Source organism: Notolepis coatsorum, assembly GCF_963971535.1.
Source record: "Notolepis coatsorum genome assembly, contig: SUPER_15_unloc_1, whole genome shotgun sequence".
In the NCBI taxonomy this organism is placed as follows: Eukaryota; Metazoa; Chordata; class Actinopteri; order Aulopiformes; family Paralepididae; genus Notolepis; species Notolepis coatsorum.
This window is the reverse complement of record NW_028174866.1, coordinates 1,605,740-1,624,829: the sequence shown is the minus strand read 5'-3', so window position 1 is coordinate 1,624,829 and position 19,090 is coordinate 1,605,740. Positions and strand designations below refer to the sequence as shown.

Genomic DNA, 19,090 nt, shown 5'->3' with positions numbered 1-19,090 from the left:
CCAGCCTTCTACATCTAAGAAGCTGCATTGCCCCACTAACTGGGAACTCTGTGCTCTCTACCAAGTGGAAACAAGGGAAGCTTTGCAATGCCCTGCCCGCTCAAGCAAGCCACCACTAGGCAGTGGTTATGTGTCATTGGTCAGGCATCTTCTTGAATTTCAAGAATTTGGACAGATACCTAAACTGGACCTAAACAGGCTCACCAAGTTACTGCTGCTAGCCTGTACAAGCTACTGCCCCTCACGTTTTCAAGTTTCAAGTTTCTTGATTAGTTGTCATACAAAAATACAGAATACTTTTATATGAAATGCTTTTTTCTGTTTTGCTCCTGAGAGTGTGCTAGATAAAAAACATTGCTGTTTAAACAGGCCTTTGGGTAATGTTTGAGCTTCTCCTCCAGGTATAAAATATGTCTTTTTTTCTTTTCTTTTCTCTGTGATGCATTGTGTTTTTGTTCTGTCTCTTATCACTTGAATGGTTCTTGGTTTTTATTTTTATATTTTATTTCTGCTGTATGTAAAGCACTTTGTGAGTTCTCTCTGTGAAAAGTGCTATATAAATAAACTTTACTTACTTACTTACTTACTTACTTACTTACTTACTTACTTACTTACTTACTTACTTACTTACTTACTTACTTACTTACTTACTTACTTACTTACTTACTTACTTACTTACATATATACAATATACAATATAGCAGGGGTCAGCAACCTTTTTGACATGGAGTGCCTGTTTGAAATATAGTTGTAACTAGTGTGCCTCAACAATATTCCATGCATCGTCATTTATTTTTCTCATAATCAGGTATTTCTTATGATAATTTTTACATTATTACATCATTATTGTTATTGTTATTATTAACAATATTATTATGATGGTTGTATCAACCCTAAATCAATGCAGACAAACAGCTGCATACAGTGCGACCATTTCACTCACATTTGCCCATACATTTTTGGACACATCACACACCGGTGTGTGTACTGTACGTGTGCTGTCATAGCTCCACCTACAGGCCTAATGGAGAACACCAGGAGAACACCAGGATGTGAATGGAGGGTGAATGTGAGGTATATCGTGTAAATAAGTTTTGATTGATCGCAAGACTACACTGTAAAAAAAATTATAATAATAAGTTACCAAAACTTAAAAATATTGAGTTCAGTTACTGTGCATTAAGGTTTTCAGTTTTCAATCCATAATAAGTTAACAGAAAAATAAGTACACAACCACATTATTTCAACCTAATAAAACTATGTTTATTGTCATTGTTTTAAGAACACAAGTTGACTTGGTAATAAAAATTGCTTTTAACATGTGCAATGTTCAATGAAATAGAAAAATAAATAATAAAATGTGTTGATTAATCCCACTGGTCACAATGGTGACCGTAATAATGTTTTTGTTATAAGGCTCTGCAAATGTTACTGAATGATGTAGCAATGTATTTCCAGCTAAATTGAAATAATAAACAAATAAAGGGTCTCAATTAAATATGTGGTAGTAAAAAGAACCTGTGGGAGGATTTCAACAAGATGCGACAACAGTGCAAAATATTTCACTATAATATTTCAAAGCAAAAAAAAATGCAGGCACGCGTGCCTAGGGTTGCCTACCCCTGCGATATAGAGTAGAAAAAAATGTGTAACTGAGTTACAATACAATATAAAGTACAATGCAGAAATGGGATGATGTACAATTTAGGGTAAGGTGCAATGAGGTATGAGTTGTAGTGCAAATATCTTTACCAATAAATATAAATATAAAGTGTGTTAAAGTGTCTAAAGTGGGTAAAGTGGGTGCTACAGTGAGTTGTTTATTTAAAGTGAGTGTGTACGTGTGGATGTGTGTGCTGTGAGACCCCCTCCTCGGCCTGACACCGCAAGGGGTTAAAGTAGCTGCAGTCTGTCGGCAAGAGTTCTGTGATTGTGCGAGTGTGAATGAATGAAAAGTTTATGAACAGATTGCAGAATGGGTACAATACAGTACGGCTCAATACACACAATTGTTAAGGGGATGCAGACCAGAGAAAGACTTTCGTCTTGTTTACATCAGGGTCCCCCGTTTTCAATTCATAGTGACATTTATGACATACACGACATACATGACATTCATAGTGACTCACCAACATGTAGGTCTCGGTTATAAAAAGGAAATCCAACCCTTCAGTATGAAAGCATTGTTAGCCAGCGATCTATTAACCAGACAGAACCTGGAGGACAGCGCGAGGCTTCAGCAACCCTTTGAGTGCGATACTAATAATACAGCAGATTCACCCCGCGGGGGGGGGGGGCACAACTAGAAACACAGTTGTCAATGAAACCTATTCTCCCGTGGGAACTGGCGGTGCTGACGTAACACTCATTAATTTCAAGCCAATGGGAGTTCACATTGTTCACAGTTATACAACACACAGTTCACAATATTCGACGCAAATTCTCCATTCATTCAAATACCGGAAGTAAAAAAACGTTCGTTTTGTGATTTCTTTAAACGCTTTTTTATCACATGAAATCATAAGATAACATCCTTATTCTAACGTGAATCGATATAAACTATATTATACGTGTTTATGCTGTTCTTAAAATGCTTGTTTTGTACATCTAAGGGAGCATGTCTATGTTCCCCGGGTCCTATGTTCCCCGGTTTCTATGTTCCCCGCTTTCATTGATTGGTTGATTGAAAGTTTTAGACCACCAGCCCTGATTCCAAACTCTAACCTTAACCAGTTCGAAAGAGGGCCTAAGCTTAACCGTTCGAAACAAGGCGGACATTAATAATTAATAAAATAATAAAAATTAATAAAATGTTCAATCTATTAATCAATCAAAGCGGGGAACATAGAACCCGGGGAACATAGGACCCGGGGAACATAGGGATGATCCCCATCTAAGTATAGTTTTGAACGTTTTTGAAAAATCCAATCCAATCCAATCCACTTTATTTATATAGCACATTTAAAACAACAAAGTTGACCAAAGTGCTGTACAAGTCCACAAACATAGGATAAAACATAAAAATGTAATAAAAACACATAATAAAACAGTACAATGTGTCACATAAAAAGTCCAATCTCTCAAAAACGGTTTAAAAAACAAAAGCCAGAGCAAATAAGTGTGTTTTGAGGCGTGATTTAAACACCTGCAGAGTGGGGGCCTGCCTAACGTGCAGTGGCAGCTCATTCCAGAGCGTTGGGGCTGCCACAGCGAAAGCATGGTCCCCCCTAAGCTTCAGCCTGGACTTGGGAACGGCCAAGAGGAGCTGGTCAGAGGACCTGAGGGACCTTGGAGGAACATAGGGTTCCAGCAGGTCTGAGAGGTACCCCGGTGCCAAGCCGTTCAAACATTTAAAAACAAACAGTAAAACCTTAAAATCAATCCTAAAACGCACAGGAAGCCAGTGGAGGGCAGCCAGCACAGGGGAAATGTGCTCCCTCTTTCGCGTTCCCGTCAGCAGACGGGCAGCGGCGTTTTGCACCAACTGCAAACGAGAGAGGGAGGCCTGACTGACGCCCACGTACAGGGCATTACAATAATCAAGGCGAGAGGTCATAAAAGCATGGATAACCGTTTCAAAAACGGAACGGGATAAAAAAGGTTTGACCTTGGACAGCCTCCTAAGCTGGAAAAAGCTCCTTCCCCACCACAGTATTGATCTGCTTGTCCAGCTTTAGGTCACAATCGAATTTCACCCCCAGGTTGGTGACTGTTGGCTTCACAAAAAGCCCAAGAGGGCCCAAATCACCAGGAGGAGGCACATGACCATTGCTGGGACCAAACACCATGACCTCTGTTTTACTGTCATTGAGACAAAGACAGTTTGATGCCAGCCATGCCTTAACATCATCAAGGCATGCTAATAGTGGTTTTACCCGGTTGATAGTGTTTCTTTTTAATGGCATGTAAATCTGGCTGTCATCTGCGTAGCAGTGAAAGGAGACGCCATGCTTTCGGAGTATAGGCCCTAAGGGGAGCAGGTACAACACAAATAAAATTGGCCCGAGAATTGAGCCTTGGGGAACCCCGCAGGGGAGAGGTGCTGTGGAGGCTAACACAAAAACTTCTCTCAGACAAATATGATCTAAAAAACTCCAGGGCCCTCATTCATCAACGTGATTTACGCACAGATATGTGCTTAAGCTGTGCGTACGACCATTTCTAAGCAGAGTGTGGGATTCATCAATTTCAACTTGAACTTGACTTCGTGCTTATATTTACGCACAGCTCGGACCATGCGTACCTGGCGCCCGTTGGTAGAATATATTATTACAACAAGGAAATGAGCTTCTGTGCATTAGTTTCAACACTGGCATGTTCTGTATGAACCGTAATTCATTATAGTTCATTGTAAAATAGCAACAGTAGTGTAATTATGGTCAAAACCCTATAAATAGCATTTGGAATAATAGATCTTTCTCTCAGAATGAATGCAGCATGGTTTACATAGCGTTATCGGAATATACAGGGTGTACTGACTGACTGCGCTCCGCGTAGCTCAACTCGTTATTATTTTGCGCACAGACCGCAGAAACACGGGAACATTTTGATTATATTTAAAAGGCTTTACGTTAAACGAAACAAGTGGAATTTCGAAGCTGTAAGCAGAATACAAGTCATATGAACACCCACGATATAGTGTTCTTCCCCCTTTTTACTGTATAAGAAAGAATAAAAAACGCATTGCAATGACACCAGATAGTGGACAGACTATGTAAATATGATGATGGGATTCAAGTTCGCGTTTTCGTTGATCATAGGCATGCTGTCAGAGTATGATATCTTAATCAAACATTCTAGAACATTTGTCGTCACAGATCATGTCATAATAGAACATAGGCTACATGGCATGGTCCATCGTGATATTGTGTAGACTGTTATTACTGTACCGGTACCACCCATTGTGACAACAGCCTTGTGAGTCCCGCACACAAACATGATGGAATTCAAGTTCATGTATTGAAAGGCAGGCTACATCATACATAGATTCATTGTTCTTGTATATGCTCTCGTATTATTGTTTATATAGGCTACCCAATACTGACATCAAAATAGATTGTATGCCTCTAGAAATCATATGCAGCAGGTAGAAAATTGACGGAAAATCCGTCGCGATTTGGAATAAAATTGAGGAGAACTTTAATCCCTGGGTATTAATCAAACAAAACGGGAAAAGGCAGTCATATTCCAGCACAGTCTTTATTAGTGTTTGCGCTGCCCAGGCAGCAATGGTTAATAGATATCATATCCGACATCACCGTACGTGTACACGTCTGTCAGCCTGTCACATAACACGCTTCCCTCGGCTTAGTCCATTTTTCCACATTTCATGGGGGTATTCCATTACCGTATATGGTTAATCGGGGCGGTTCTGGTATGCAAATACTTAAAACAGTGCACAAGCTCAAACGTAGGATCAAAGTCATATTTATCAAGACAGGTGTGCGTAGAACCTGTGTACGCACGTGTGATAAATCCCGTTTTTTTTGTGCGTGCACAGATTCTAAATTCTGTGCTTAAGTATGGAAATAAAACATTTTCTACGTCATGTTGATGAATGAGGGCCCAGGGCTTGGCCTTTAATGCCAACCCAGTGCTCCAAACGGGAGAGCAGAATATTGTGATCCACTGTGTCGAAGGCAGCAGTGAGATCTAAAAGTACGAGAATAAGGGAGTGGCGAGAAGGATATCATTAAAAACTCTTAAAAGTGCAGTCTCTGTACTGTGCAGTGCTCTAAAACCAGATTGGAAGACCTCCAGAATGCCATGTGTGTCAAGGAAAGACATTAGTTGGACAAGTACAATTTTTTCCAAAATTTTGGATAAAAACGGGAGCTTGGAGATAGGCCTAAAATTAGAGAGGACAGAGGCGTCCAGGCTAGGCTTTTTAATAAGCGGTTGCACCACAGCATGTTTAAAATGTACAGGTATATCACCTGTAAGGCTGTTGTACATAATTGTTAGGACATTTGGTCCTATGACCCTGCTGACCTCTTTGATAAGGTGAGGGGGGAGGACGTCTAGGGGGGAGCCTGAGGGCTTCATATGGGTCATAATGTCCTCTAGCTGAGCAAGGGACAAACTGGCTAAAGGTGGCAGGGCAGGTGGCAGTAGTAGTCGAATGGTCACAAGTAGGGGTGGACGTGCTAGCTCTAATGTTGGCAACTTTGTCAATAAAAAATTTAATAAAAAGCTCACATGTTTCAGTGGAAGCTTCAAGACAAACAGGCTGGTGGACATCAAGAATATAATTAATCGTTTTAAAAAGAACACGAGGCTTGTGGCAGTTGTTTAAAATGATATCAGAAAAATGCTTTGTTTTTTCAGCCTTAAAGGAAAACTCCAACATTTTGGGAAATTAGCTTATTTAACATCTTCCCTGGAGTTAGACAAGAAGATACATACCTTTTTTGTCTCTGTGCGTGCATTTAGCTTAGGGAACAGTCGCTCCGTTAGCATAGCTTAGCTTCATCACTGGAAGTGGGGGGGTTTTAGAGCCTGACGTTCCCTACAGTGCCCTACAGTCACCAAATACACTCCAAATACAACTCCAAAACGTTCCTGTAAACATGTTGTGACCTGTGTATTTACCACGTGGTTAACGTTAGATAATGTACAAAATAAACGTTTTCCGCTGCTGATTTTAAGTCATGGTATCCATAAACTTCAATCGGTTCGGATCCTTTGAATGAATGAGAATGTAAACAAACACGGCTTCCATGTAGAAATCACTGACTGCACGCAGAGAGGAGTCGTTCGGCAAAAAATTGTTCCGAGTATATCTGCTTAGAAAACGTAATTGTCGAATTCAATTATTTTTTATTTCTCCACGTGGTAAATACACAGGTCACAACATGTTTACAGGAACGTTTTGGAGTTGTATTTGGAGTGTATTTGGTGACTGTAGGGCACTGTAGGGAACGTCAGGCTCTAAACCCCCCCCACTTCCAGTGATGAAGCTAAGCTACGCTAACGGAGCGACTGTTCCCTAAGCTAAATGCACGCACAGAGACAAAAAAGGTATGTATCTTCTTGTCTAACTCCAGGGAAGATGTTAAATAAGCTAATTTCCCAAAATGTTGGAGTTTTCCTTTAACAGTTTGCTGATATCTACACCAGCTGTCCCTCAGAATGTCGAAAGACACCTGCAGCTTGTCCTTTTTCCACTGTCGTTCAGCCCTCCTGCACTCTCGTCTGGCTTCACGAGTGCTGTCGTTCAACCAGGGCTCAGGTTTAGGTTTGGAGCGCCTGGTTTTTAATGGAGCGACGGCATCAAGGATCTCCAGACAGGTGGAGTCAAACCTAGTATGGTTTTGTCAATAGTCCAATGTACAATTTTGCTTGTTTGTACAGTGTCTCCCCCCCCCCCCCAATGTACAGTTTTGCTTGTTTATACAGTGTTTCTCCCCCCCCCCCCCCCAATGTACAGTTTTGCTTGTTTATACAGTGTTTCTCCCCCCCCCCCCCCCCCCCCAACCACCTCCAATGTAAATTACCCAGTCTGGTTGTCAATATCCCAATGTACCCAACCCCCTCCCACACAACCCCACCCAACCTCCTCCAATGTACAGTTTCTACGTCAAATGTATATACTCCCTTTTCTTGACTCCTTTTGTATCACAAACAGTACTGTATTTGCAAATCTGGTATGTCATAAATGTATAGATGTAGCAGTACTGACTATCTGTATGACTCATGTGTATGTCATATACCTGATGAATTGAAAATGGGGGGCCCTGATGTAAACAAGACGAAAGTATTTCTCAGGTCTGCATCCCCTTAACAATTGTGTGTATTGAGCCGTACTGTATTGTACCCATTCTGCAATCTGTTAATAAAGTTTTCAATCAATTCAATCAATCAACCTGGTTAATTCCTCCGTGTTAACACACACAGGGCTAGCTGAGCTAGTTACAGTAGCGCTAGTAAAAGCGGACGAGAAAAGCACAGCAGTGGAAGGGTTAAACATACGGCATCATCGGCGGGCCGGTGCAGATGGCTTGTCAATACAGCATGGGAGAGCTACATCAAATAAAACGGGCATGTGGTCAGAGAAAAAAGCATCACAGACTTCAACATTAGAAACGGGTAGACCATAATAGTGTGATGTGAATGGGCCGAAGTGATGACGTCAGGAGCAGGGACTCAAGTGGCTTCATTATTGAACGCAGGTGTTGCTGATTGTGTGCAGGGATGAGACGCTGAGACTGTTGATAAGCCAGTGGGACTCAGAGATCGAGGTTGGAGCACGCAAGCAGTAACCAGACTCTGGTAGGGCCCGGGGGGTGGGGTCGATCGTGGAGAGTTATCCGCCGGCGATGAAGAGAAGTTAGATAGCCGTCCATTGTTCCCGGTAGCGTGAGGAGGGGAGGCTTACCCTCCTGGAGACAGGTAGGGACGGGACATAGAGGGTCTGAGTTACATCGCTCCCAAAAGACTTTATACTCGGCTCGTCCTCGCGGACACCGAGTACGTTACCAGGTTACAAATCCAACTGCAACCTGGAGGACCACCGTGTGCCGGAACATTCGTCCGGAGAGTTGGACGGGGTCCAAGCGTCGACCCTCGGGGGGGTCGCGCCGTGCGGCGAGTTAAGTCCACTGTTACCCACATTTGCACTTAGTATAGGATTTTGTATTATAATCTATTTTTATAACTGTGTAGGCCTACTGTATATATATATATTGTATATGGGATAGTGTGTATTTTCTAGTTACCTTATCTGTATGATATCGTGCCCTTAATTAACCTGCATATTGGCTAGTCCTTTTATATGCCCTATTTATTATATAGCCCAGGCTGGTATATGTTGTATAGATATTGTGTGACCAATTGAAGGGGAACAGGGGAAGCAAGAGGGAGGGGTAATTCGGACCTGGGGAGTCTGCCATAATTAGTGTGTACAATTGATCCATTATCTATCAGTGCCTATTTGAGAGTGTGATTAGCGGGCCGTGTGTGTGATTAGGCATCTCCTTTGTATAATGTGCCGTGCCTCTTAAAGAGGGTATTTTGACGTGTGTTACTGTAATAGGACATATGCATGTTCATAATTGCGTGCCTCATATAGAGGGTGACTGAGTTACGTTTGCAGACAACCTTTACGGGGTCCGATTAGTCCCCCCAATTAGAGACCCCTAGTCCCCTGTATGAATTACTTAGGTGTTGTAATAAAGTGTCCTATTGGACATGAGGCCGTACCAAGAGAGAGAGGTGGCGGAGGATTTACAGCGAGAGCGTGGGCTGATAGCGGAAGGCGATGCCCTAGATATTCACATGGACCAGATGGTCGGATAAACTGTGTGTGTGTGACTATTGTTGTGCATTGTGTATGTACCGTACCTCATTCTAACTAAGGGTTGTTGCCCATATAAAAGTGTGCTGTGAGATGTGCTCTACCTAGAGGTGAAGGGTTTACCTATATGTGATAGTGCTGTAATGTATAGAGTGATTAACTTAGAGGTGATATAATTTACCTAGGGGACGTCTGTCTATACCTGCTGCATGCTCTGGTTCTGTTAAACCCTGTCCTGTCGCAGAGGGGAAATGCGTATCGGCTTCATGGCTCATAGGTTTTAATTAATAGATCTCATATCATTGTTTAGCATAGGACCTTAATGAAATAAAGTGGTATTCCTTGTAAATCGGTTGTACAGTTGGTTATTTCAGGCAGTTGGACAAATAGCAGTTTCCCTGCTAAATAGCAGTTTCTCCTGCTACTGGTATAACATGGCGTGCGGTGACGAATGCGGAAGCATTTTTGCCCTCTTCCGCTGTTAATAAGCAACATACACGCACCCGCGACAAGCTCCTCTAGCCAGGAGTCGAAACTCCGTTAAGCTCCAGAGAGAGAGGCTGAAAACCCACAGTTCTTGCCCGACGGATGGGAGCCGAATCCCGGATCCGAGTTTTCTGATGAATAGCCCCAAAACATGGAGGTTGCAAACGCAATTTATACGCATGGAAGTATTGATTATGCCATAACGAATCATTAAAAAAATATACCGTTAACTGGAATATGTTGTGTGTGCCTTTACACATATGTTGGATAGTATGTAATTGGTTTGTCATTAAAAACCAATAATAATCGCTCGCGGCTTCGCTGACCAGAGCTCTCTCAGATTCAAAGTTTTAATTGCAGCCTGCAGCCAATGTGTAACTAGACAGTTACAATATAACATTTATATTAATTAAGAGAAAGAGTCTGGTGGTCAATTGCTACGAAATGTGTCTTACTAATAATAACTAATTCCTTGGTCAATAGAAGTCTCTGTGATACTTTCTGAATATGATTTGGGAACATCAAATGGGCAGGCCGCGAAATAACAACATTACAATGTACAGTTTCTGACAGCTGGCTGTGTTGCGAAATGTGCATAACGTTATGAATAAACCGCGAAGTCACGCGAAATAACGTTATTAAGCGAATCTGGTAGTACATTTCCAATCAGAGAGGGGCTTCGCTCAACCAATCAGAGAGGGGTCTGCAGAAATGGAGCTCAACCAATGCGGCTACAAATTGTAGAGACGCGCCTTGGCTCCCCCCTCCAGCACGCATACGAGTTAGCTGCCATCACCAACGTGAGGCGCTGGGCCATACACGTAGGAGGGGGGGTGGGGGGAGGGGGCTGGGGCTGGGGGGGCCGCATGCCACTCTTAGCTCCAAGAGGGTAATAGTACTAGTAGTAGCAGTAGTAGTAGTAAATGTAGTAATAATAATAATAATAATAATAATAGTAGTAGTAGCAGTAGTAGTAGTAGTAGTAGTAGTAGTAGTAGTAGTAGTAATATTACTAGTAGTAATGGCAGTAGTAGTAGTCGTAGACTCGTAGTAATGTAGTAATAGTAGTAATAGTAGCAGTAATAGTAGTAGTAATGCTAGTAGTAGTAGTAGTAATAGTAGTAGTAGTTGTAACGGACCACTTGAGATTAAATATGTCTAGACAATATCCTTTGCTGTTTACTAAATAATATTCAGTAAATGTATGTACGCCTTGAAATGACGTGTGGGATTTTACCCGAGTTCGATACCCGTATGCCTATATAAATCTGTCCCTATTGGCGCACCGTTAATCAGGACAGCTGGAAGCACCTGTGAAGTGATGTAGTCGGTCGGCAGCAGGAACGTTTGGTGCGTCTTCGTTTCACCTTTGTATTCCTGTGCGTCGCGACTTTTATCCTTTTGTATCATGTATTGATTGTGTGTTTAAACGGACGAAAGGACCTTTTCGTTTACATTCCTTGGAGAGCGCAACAAGGTATGCTTTGTTGTTTATTTGATTATGGTTGTAACTTTGTATAATGTAATTTGTGAACGAATGATTTTATGTCTTGTGTAAGAATGTAATCCTTGTAGTTTTGATACCAATGTTATTTAGTGTTTGTACTGTGCTGGAAACCGTTATGTGAAATGTTTGTTTGTCTGTTTATGTACGTTTCCAAACGACAGAGTCTCGACTGATGCATAAGACGATCTTTATTTAGTTGTCCATCCGTGACGTCATCTTATAGCACCGTGAAAACTGCATTGGAAACGTACATAAACAGACAAACAAACATTTCACATAACGGTTTCCAGCACAGTACAAACACTAAACTAAATAACATTGGTATCAAAATTTATATAGGCATACGGGTATCGAACTCGGGTAAAATCCCACACGTCATTTCAAGGCGTACATACATTTACTGAATATTATTTAGTAAACAGCAAAGGATATTGTCTAGACATCCATTGTCTACGATTAATTGAAAATGGGGGACCCTGATGTAAACAAGACGAAAGTCTTTCTCTGGTCTGCATCCCCTTAACAATTGTGTGTATTGAGCTGTACTGTACTGTACCCATTCTGCAATCTGTTAATAAAGTTTTCAATCAATCAATCAAACATATTTAATCTCAAGTGGTCCGTTACACTCCCCCCAATCACTTCATGATACAACTCAAAAATAATCATGAATGATTTAAGACCAAAATACCATTTATCTTGACTTTAGACAATTATGCAAATAAGCATCGTCATGCTACTGTATGTATGCAATAATAGTAGTAGTAGAACTACTGTAGTAGTAATAATAGTAGTAATCAGGGGAGGAAATTAGGCCACTTTACCCGCCAAATGCGGGTATTTTTTACGTTTGGCTGGTAAAAAAAATCAGATACTCGCCAGTTGGCTGGTAAGCCAAAAAGTTAGTTTCCTCCCCTGCTGGCGAGTATACAAAAAAATTAAACATTCTGCAATCACTGCACTGGCAAACGGTGCGCGTCTTCTGAGTGTTCGCTTTAGTTGACAGTGCCACGAGAGCACTGCACAAGACCACCCGCGGACATATAATGTTTAATAAACGTTTGCGCAGTACTGGCCAACCCGCGGACATATAATAATAAAAGTCCCATTAGCCATCAGGAGCACTCGCAAACAGATAACGTTAAACACAGCAGAAGATGGAAAACAGACAGACTGACCAACGGGGAACTGCATCCAACCCTAGTACAACCCTCGAGTATAAGTTACTAAGGACACATTTAAATCACAGAGGTGTAATGTTAGTCTACTGGAACTGTATACAGTGGTTAGCTTCTAGTTAGCGTTTTAGCTATAGCTGCTTGCTAGCTAACGTTAGCCCCGTGTGCTCAAAGCAGCCAGCTAGGTGTATCTGTTATGACTATAATGTTTCCAAAAAAGCACCGGACTACGACGTAAGGTTAGACATTTTATTTCATGCTCAAAAGCCCCTGGCTTGCACATTGCAGTCACGAAAGGGGCTAGCTCAACCAGTGCACTGTGCACAACAGCACACCAACCCAACTGACGTTACCACAACACTTGACGGTACTTCACAGCACTGTCGTAAGACCACCGTGCTGTCTTAAAGGCACAGTGTGCCTACCCAGATGCATACACAACATTGACGCGGCTTGACATACAAAGAAGTAATTATCACAATTAGCGATTTTTTTTGTCTGGTAAAAAATCTGTTTGGCTGGTAAAAAAAATCAGATACTCGCCAGTTGGCTGGTAAGCCAAAAAGTTAGTTTCCTCCCCTGGTAGTAATAGTAGTAGTAATAATAGTAGTAGTACTGTAGTAGTTGTCATAGTAATAATAATAGTAGTAGTAATAGTAATAGTAGTAGCAGTAGTAATAGTAATAATAATAATAATTAATTTATTCTGTATAGCGCTTTTCAAAGACCCAAAGTCGCTAGTAGTAGTAATAGTAGTTCCACATCATTTAAATGTAAAGATTATAGTATATAGTTATAGTCAGTGTTCGAATTATGAGGGGGCCAATGGGGGCTCAGCCCCCATAGCTATAGTCTGAGCCCCCATAGTCAAGAGCCCCTGTCGGGGTCTCTCAAAAAATGTATATAATATTTTTTATTTTTTTTTTACGAATTAGTATTATTTATGTTACCTAAATAAATTGTTAATAGATCATATTTTTCTTTTCAGTTTTTAAAAGAACTGAGTAATTAATGTTGTGGAATAGGCTGCATTTCACCTCCAAGCCGCTATGCGTCACCCATGAGTTTAACGCTACTGCAACCTAGTGAAGAAGAAGCAGCAAGCAGCTGCTGTAAACAGAAAGCTGCCGGTCTGTGTTCAGTTCAGTTCAGTTCAGAGTTTTTATTTGCCACATGGAATAATACAATCATAGTTTCTTCATTAAAAAAAAAAAAAAATCATAAATAGCCATTCCATGGACAAAAGGAGCAGGAAGAAGAATAAATCTTATAGTTACCTGCCCCTTATTCCTAAACTAACATGTATTTTCTTAATGGTCGGCGTATAACCTTATTTACACAAATAATCATTTATACCATTATAAAAGAAACACAATCCATAGTTAAACAAGAAACATTTAAATAATAATAATAATGATAAAGAATAAAGAAGAACAACTAAAAACATAAACACTAAACAGTACGCCACATGCCGCCAAAAAGAAAGAAAAAAAAAAAGGCTCAACCCGCCGCAAGGCTGTACAAAGCTGGACAGCTTTGGTTTTATAAAAAGGCCAAAGACTGACGCTGTTAGTGCAGCAGCTAGCAGCGCTACTGTCACTGAAGTTGACACTGCTAGTGCTAGTACTAGTGTTAGCTCTGCTGCTCCTGTGCGCAGTGCACCTGTTATTGTTACCGCGCCGGTTGCCACTGCCAGACCCGAGTCTCCACCACTAGACCTGGACTGTGCTGCTACTCAACCACCACAATGCTGGGGTCCGAGTCAGTGGAACTTTTGGAAAAATAAATATGACTGGTTATTTGCCAAGGAGGGATGCATTGGCTGCCTTCCATGTAAAAACGCCAAGATATTGTTAAATAAATCATTTGGAGCCCATTTGGCAGAGCAGTGGATGAATGGGACTGTGACTAGCTCTCAGAGCAAGAAGTTGAGGAAGAGAATATAGTCGTCACTACTCGCTTTGGATAAAAGAGGTCAGTGGTTTGAATCCCGGCTCTTCCAGTCTGCATGTCGGTGACATGCTGCAGTAGTTACTTTTCTTCTTGTTGTTCTAAGAAGATGCTGCTACTATTTTTCATACAGTTCTTGATTACCTGTGCACATTTGTTTATAACATTATTTATTTTGATTTATACAAGTATTTATTTTATGTTCATTTTATTATCAGATGATAATGTTACTTACTGTATCCTGATAAATGCTGCTGTTGTGCCATACAACTATTTATTTTCCATTAGATTATTTTGTTAGTTTTTGATTTATAAGTGCAGAGACAAATAAATGTTAATTCAAGTTCATAAATTTGGTCTAATTTTTCAAATTAAATTGTTGTATTTTTTCAGATGCAAAATGCAAATAAGTAAATATGGCATTATATATCAGAGGTGAGTAAGAAAATGAACAAATATTGATGGTTAAGAATGAGCCTGAATAATGACATCACACAATAGTCTAATGCATAGGTGTCAAACTCATGGCCCGCGGGCCAAATGCGGCCCGCCACGTCATTTGATGTGGCCCCCCAAGAGCGCCGGTAAAAAAATAGCGGCGTTAAAATAATTGTGGGTTAATGCGTTAATAAAGCTTTGACAGCCTTAGTTATTACACATTCTTACACATACATGTGTGTTGAACATCTGAGGTATTGATGAAGTAACAAAGGAAAAAAGCCAAAAGCACTTACTCCTCAGACATTCTTTGACAATTTTACAGCCCAAAATACAAAAAAGATCCAGGCGGAATAGGTAACAAACAAAGGGTTGAAGAAATATTGTCTGAACTGTCAGATGCAAGCTGGCTGTGTGACATAACCGAGCATCTCGCTCAATTGAATAAGAAGCTGTAGGGACGCAAACAAGTCCCACCCAAAACTTGACCAATATAGTTGTGAACTGAGACAACCCTTATTTTGTTATTTTTGAGTACAGTTACAGTTGTGTGTTCATGCAGACACATAATAGCAATTTCATTACGAATTGAAAATGGGGGACCTTGATGAAGTAAACAAGTCGAAAGTCCTTCTCTGGTCTGCATTCCCTTAACAATTGTGTGTATTGAGCTGTACTGTACTGTACCCATTCTGCAATCTGTTAATTAAAGTTAACGACTATGCTTGCACCTCATGGTACCAAAGCACCTCAAAGGCACTAAAAACCAAATTACAAACATCTCAAAACAAACTAGTCAGACTACTGCTTGACCTGACTCCTAGAACCCACCTCACCCCTGCACACTTTGCCAACCTAGGATGGCTTAGAGTAGACAACAGAGTACAGCAACTTGCAATGGGCCTGGTCTACAAGATACACTACACGACCAAGGTACCCATGTACATGTCAAAATACTTCCCAAAGGTCAGTGAATACCACGATCACAACACCAGAGGGAGCTCCACAAATCATGTAAAACCCAGATTCGGCTCAAACAAGGGACTAAACACGTTTCGCAATTATGCCACAACAATGTGGAACGCCCTACCCAAAGCTGTAAAGGAATGTAAATCACTACCCACCTTCAAAAACACTCTCAAAGAACACCCACGGGAGACTGCAATTCAAAACTGGCCCCTACAAATGTCCTAACCCAGTTGTACAATAAAGACCAAGCATGGCTTTGTCAGTATTCCAATGTACAGCCCCACCCAACCCCACCCCACCTACCCAACCTCCTACAATGTACAGTTTCCATGTCAAATGAAATGTATGTCAGTATTCCAATGTACAGTGTCCCCCCCCCCTACCCAACCCCCCCCAATGCACAGTTTCTATGTCAAATGTATATACTCTTCTTCTGGATTTTTTCCCCCCCACCTCCAATGTACAGCCCCACCCCACCTACCCAACCTCCCCCAATGCACAGTTTCTATGTCAAATGTATATACTCTTCTTCTGGATTTTTTTAGTATCACAAACAGTACTGTATTTGAAAATCTGGTATGTCATAAATGTATAGATGTAGCAGTACTGTCTATCTGTATGTCATGTGTGTCATATGATGAATTGAAAATGGGGGACCCTGATGGAAACAAGACGAAAGTCTTTCTCAGGTCTGCATCCTCTTAACAATTGTATGTATTGAGCTGTACTGTACTGTACCCATTCTGCAATCTGTTAATAAACTTTTCAATCAATCAATCAAATTAAACTATCTTCCATTAGTGGCCTCTGCAAGGTTGTGTGCAGCCATTTGTTTTTGTAACATCTGCTACATCTGTCCCACGTGTTCTTTGCAGCTCAGTTGTTAGTTCTGCCCTTCTTGACTGTGACAAAAAGGTTTTGAACAAACTTAATGTCATAGCTTGTATTTGATGATATTCTTCTTTGTTATTTACTTGAATGGTTTGATCATTGATTGATGGAGTAATATGGGGTTCTGATAAACTAAAATTATTTGTTAAAATAACATAAGCTAACATATATTTCTACATCTATGCAAATGCATATGCAATATGTATAACTTGAATAAGTAATAAATACAGAAACAACATGTTTAACAATATGTAAATGAGTAGCTATATTTATTTTACATTACATTAACATTAATACAGTCTTTGGCCCTTTGAGGGCAACCATAATGCTGATGTGGCCCTCTGTGAAAATGAGTTTGACACCCCTGCACTAGATCAATATGTCTGCAGATGTGCTATACAAGCTCATAAGATAAGAGTGTAATACCTTATTAGGTAGCAGTCTATTCAAAGGTTAAAACAAGGTTTCCCCCAGTAGATTAGGCTTATATTAAGCTACTCTCCCAATCTAATTTATATTATCACAAGAAATAAGAATTCTAGATCCAAAATTGAGTCAGTTGTTGTCTACAGCGGTGACTTCTCTTTCTTTCTGCCCTCCTCAGTTCCTCTCTACAGGGGTGTCAAACTCATTTTCACAGAGCAGCGGTGACTTCTCTTTCTTTCTACCCTCCTCAGTTCCTCTCTAATGATTAGAATGTTGTGTGATGTCATTATTACTTAGTATTAGACTAATCCTAATGAGATATTCCTCTAAATATGACTTCGAAAACAGCCACAATTCCAGGAAAAAAAATAGTAAAAAAAAATATTCAGGGGGCCCCCATAGCTCTCAGGTGATAATTCGAACCCTGGTTATAGTAGTATTAGTAGTAGTAGTAGTAGTAGTAGTAGTAGTAGTAGTAGTAGTAGTAGTAGTAGTAGTAGTAGTGTGTTAAAAGTTATAAAAAGGTACCCACCCTTCACTTGAGTATAACTACAGAATACAACAGCTAGACATACCATGGAATGGACAATGCGTCCTCATCAAGACGTACAGTACCATTCATAATATGTCAAATGTTATTTATTAACTCTGTTAACTTACACCCGCTAAGTCCCTATTGATTGATTGAAAACGTTATTAACAGATTGCAGAATGGGTACAATACAGTACGGCTCAATACACACAATTGTTAAGGGGATGCAGACCAGAGATACATTCTTCACATTCTTTTACGTGTTTCAACAACTGACAACTGAGAATGTAGGTTTAACATGTCCAGGGAGGGACACTTTCCATAAACGCAGCGTTTGCATCACATGATCACGTTGAGCGTTGTTGTATCTGAGGCGCAATAAAGATTTATTTACCATAATTCACGAATCATCTCCGACGCATGGCTGCATTTCTCTGTTGCAAGAACATTGTTTATTTTTTTTACCAAGAAGCTCGTTCTACATTAAAAGTCGTAATGTGCGCATAAAGTTATTGTACAATATACACACATGAACGACATGATAGGATGGAACTTACCCACGTTCTTGTTTCAAGTCAGAGTATTCTAGGACAGCCCGACAAAATAACATACTACTACTTTCGTTTTTAACATGTCGTTGCCTCAGATTACAGTATAAACTATCATTTTGGATTTAGGTCTATTTCAACTTTAAAATAAAGTAATTGAAAGGTTATTGTAAACGCTTTAACCTACACACATGAACGACATAATAGGACGGAACTTACCTTACTGTAGGTGTTCTGTGTTCTTGTTTCAAGTCACAGTATTCAGCGAAAGTCTTTATGTAACGGTTGTCATCTGGTCAGAGAATGAAGAGACGGAACTGCTTTCGACTGTTTATTGCCTATAAAAAGACATGAAATAGAAACAGCTGTAGTGTTTTCTTGGTCACTGTACATCTGGTAGACCTCAACCAGACCGGTACAACACTGCTCTTTTATAATGTCTCAATGACACAGTATTTATAAAAGTACATGTATTTTACATTCTCATAACAATTAAAATAACAAACCCACTACCCAACACACAGTATAATACCATTAAGTCTATTAACCAAATTGGTAAACTTGCACGACCTGCTGGACATAGCAGGAAGTGCATCAGTATATCCCCAACATATAATGACGTCGAATATAACATGTTTGCATTACGTATGAAGCCACATACCTATAAAAAGACATGAAATAGAAACAGCTGTAGTGTTTTCTTGGTCACTGTACATCTGGTAGACCTGCATGTGTAACATAAAACGGTACATTAGACTTCCTTCTCAAGATTATTGTACAAAGAAAGTATTCGCGCCATAACACGTTCCTCCAGTTACAACATTTGCAAACGCAACACACATACAGAACCAATACCAGCGGTCAAACCAA

General features: G+C 40.4%; 1 protein-coding gene across 5 annotated transcripts in view; it reads right to left on the bottom strand.

Annotated features, from left to right (window-relative positions):
• The window catches only part of LOC311242258 (uncharacterized protein), a 56,755-nt gene extending 38,125 nt beyond the window's left edge, over positions 1-18,630 (bottom strand). For 4 of the 5 annotated variants that reach the window (XM_084338456.1, XM_084338459.1, XM_084338460.1 and 1 more), the window contains exon 1: positions 18,445-18,630. In XM_084338456.1, the coding sequence (XP_084194582.1) occupies position 18,445 (1 nt within the window). In that variant the 5' untranslated portion in view covers positions 18,446-18,630. Of the gene's footprint in view, positions 1-18,439 lie in introns of all 5 variants that reach the window. The other variant, XM_084338457.1, reaches the window with a different exon arrangement.
• Between the last annotated feature and the right edge of the window lie 460 nt (positions 18,631-19,090).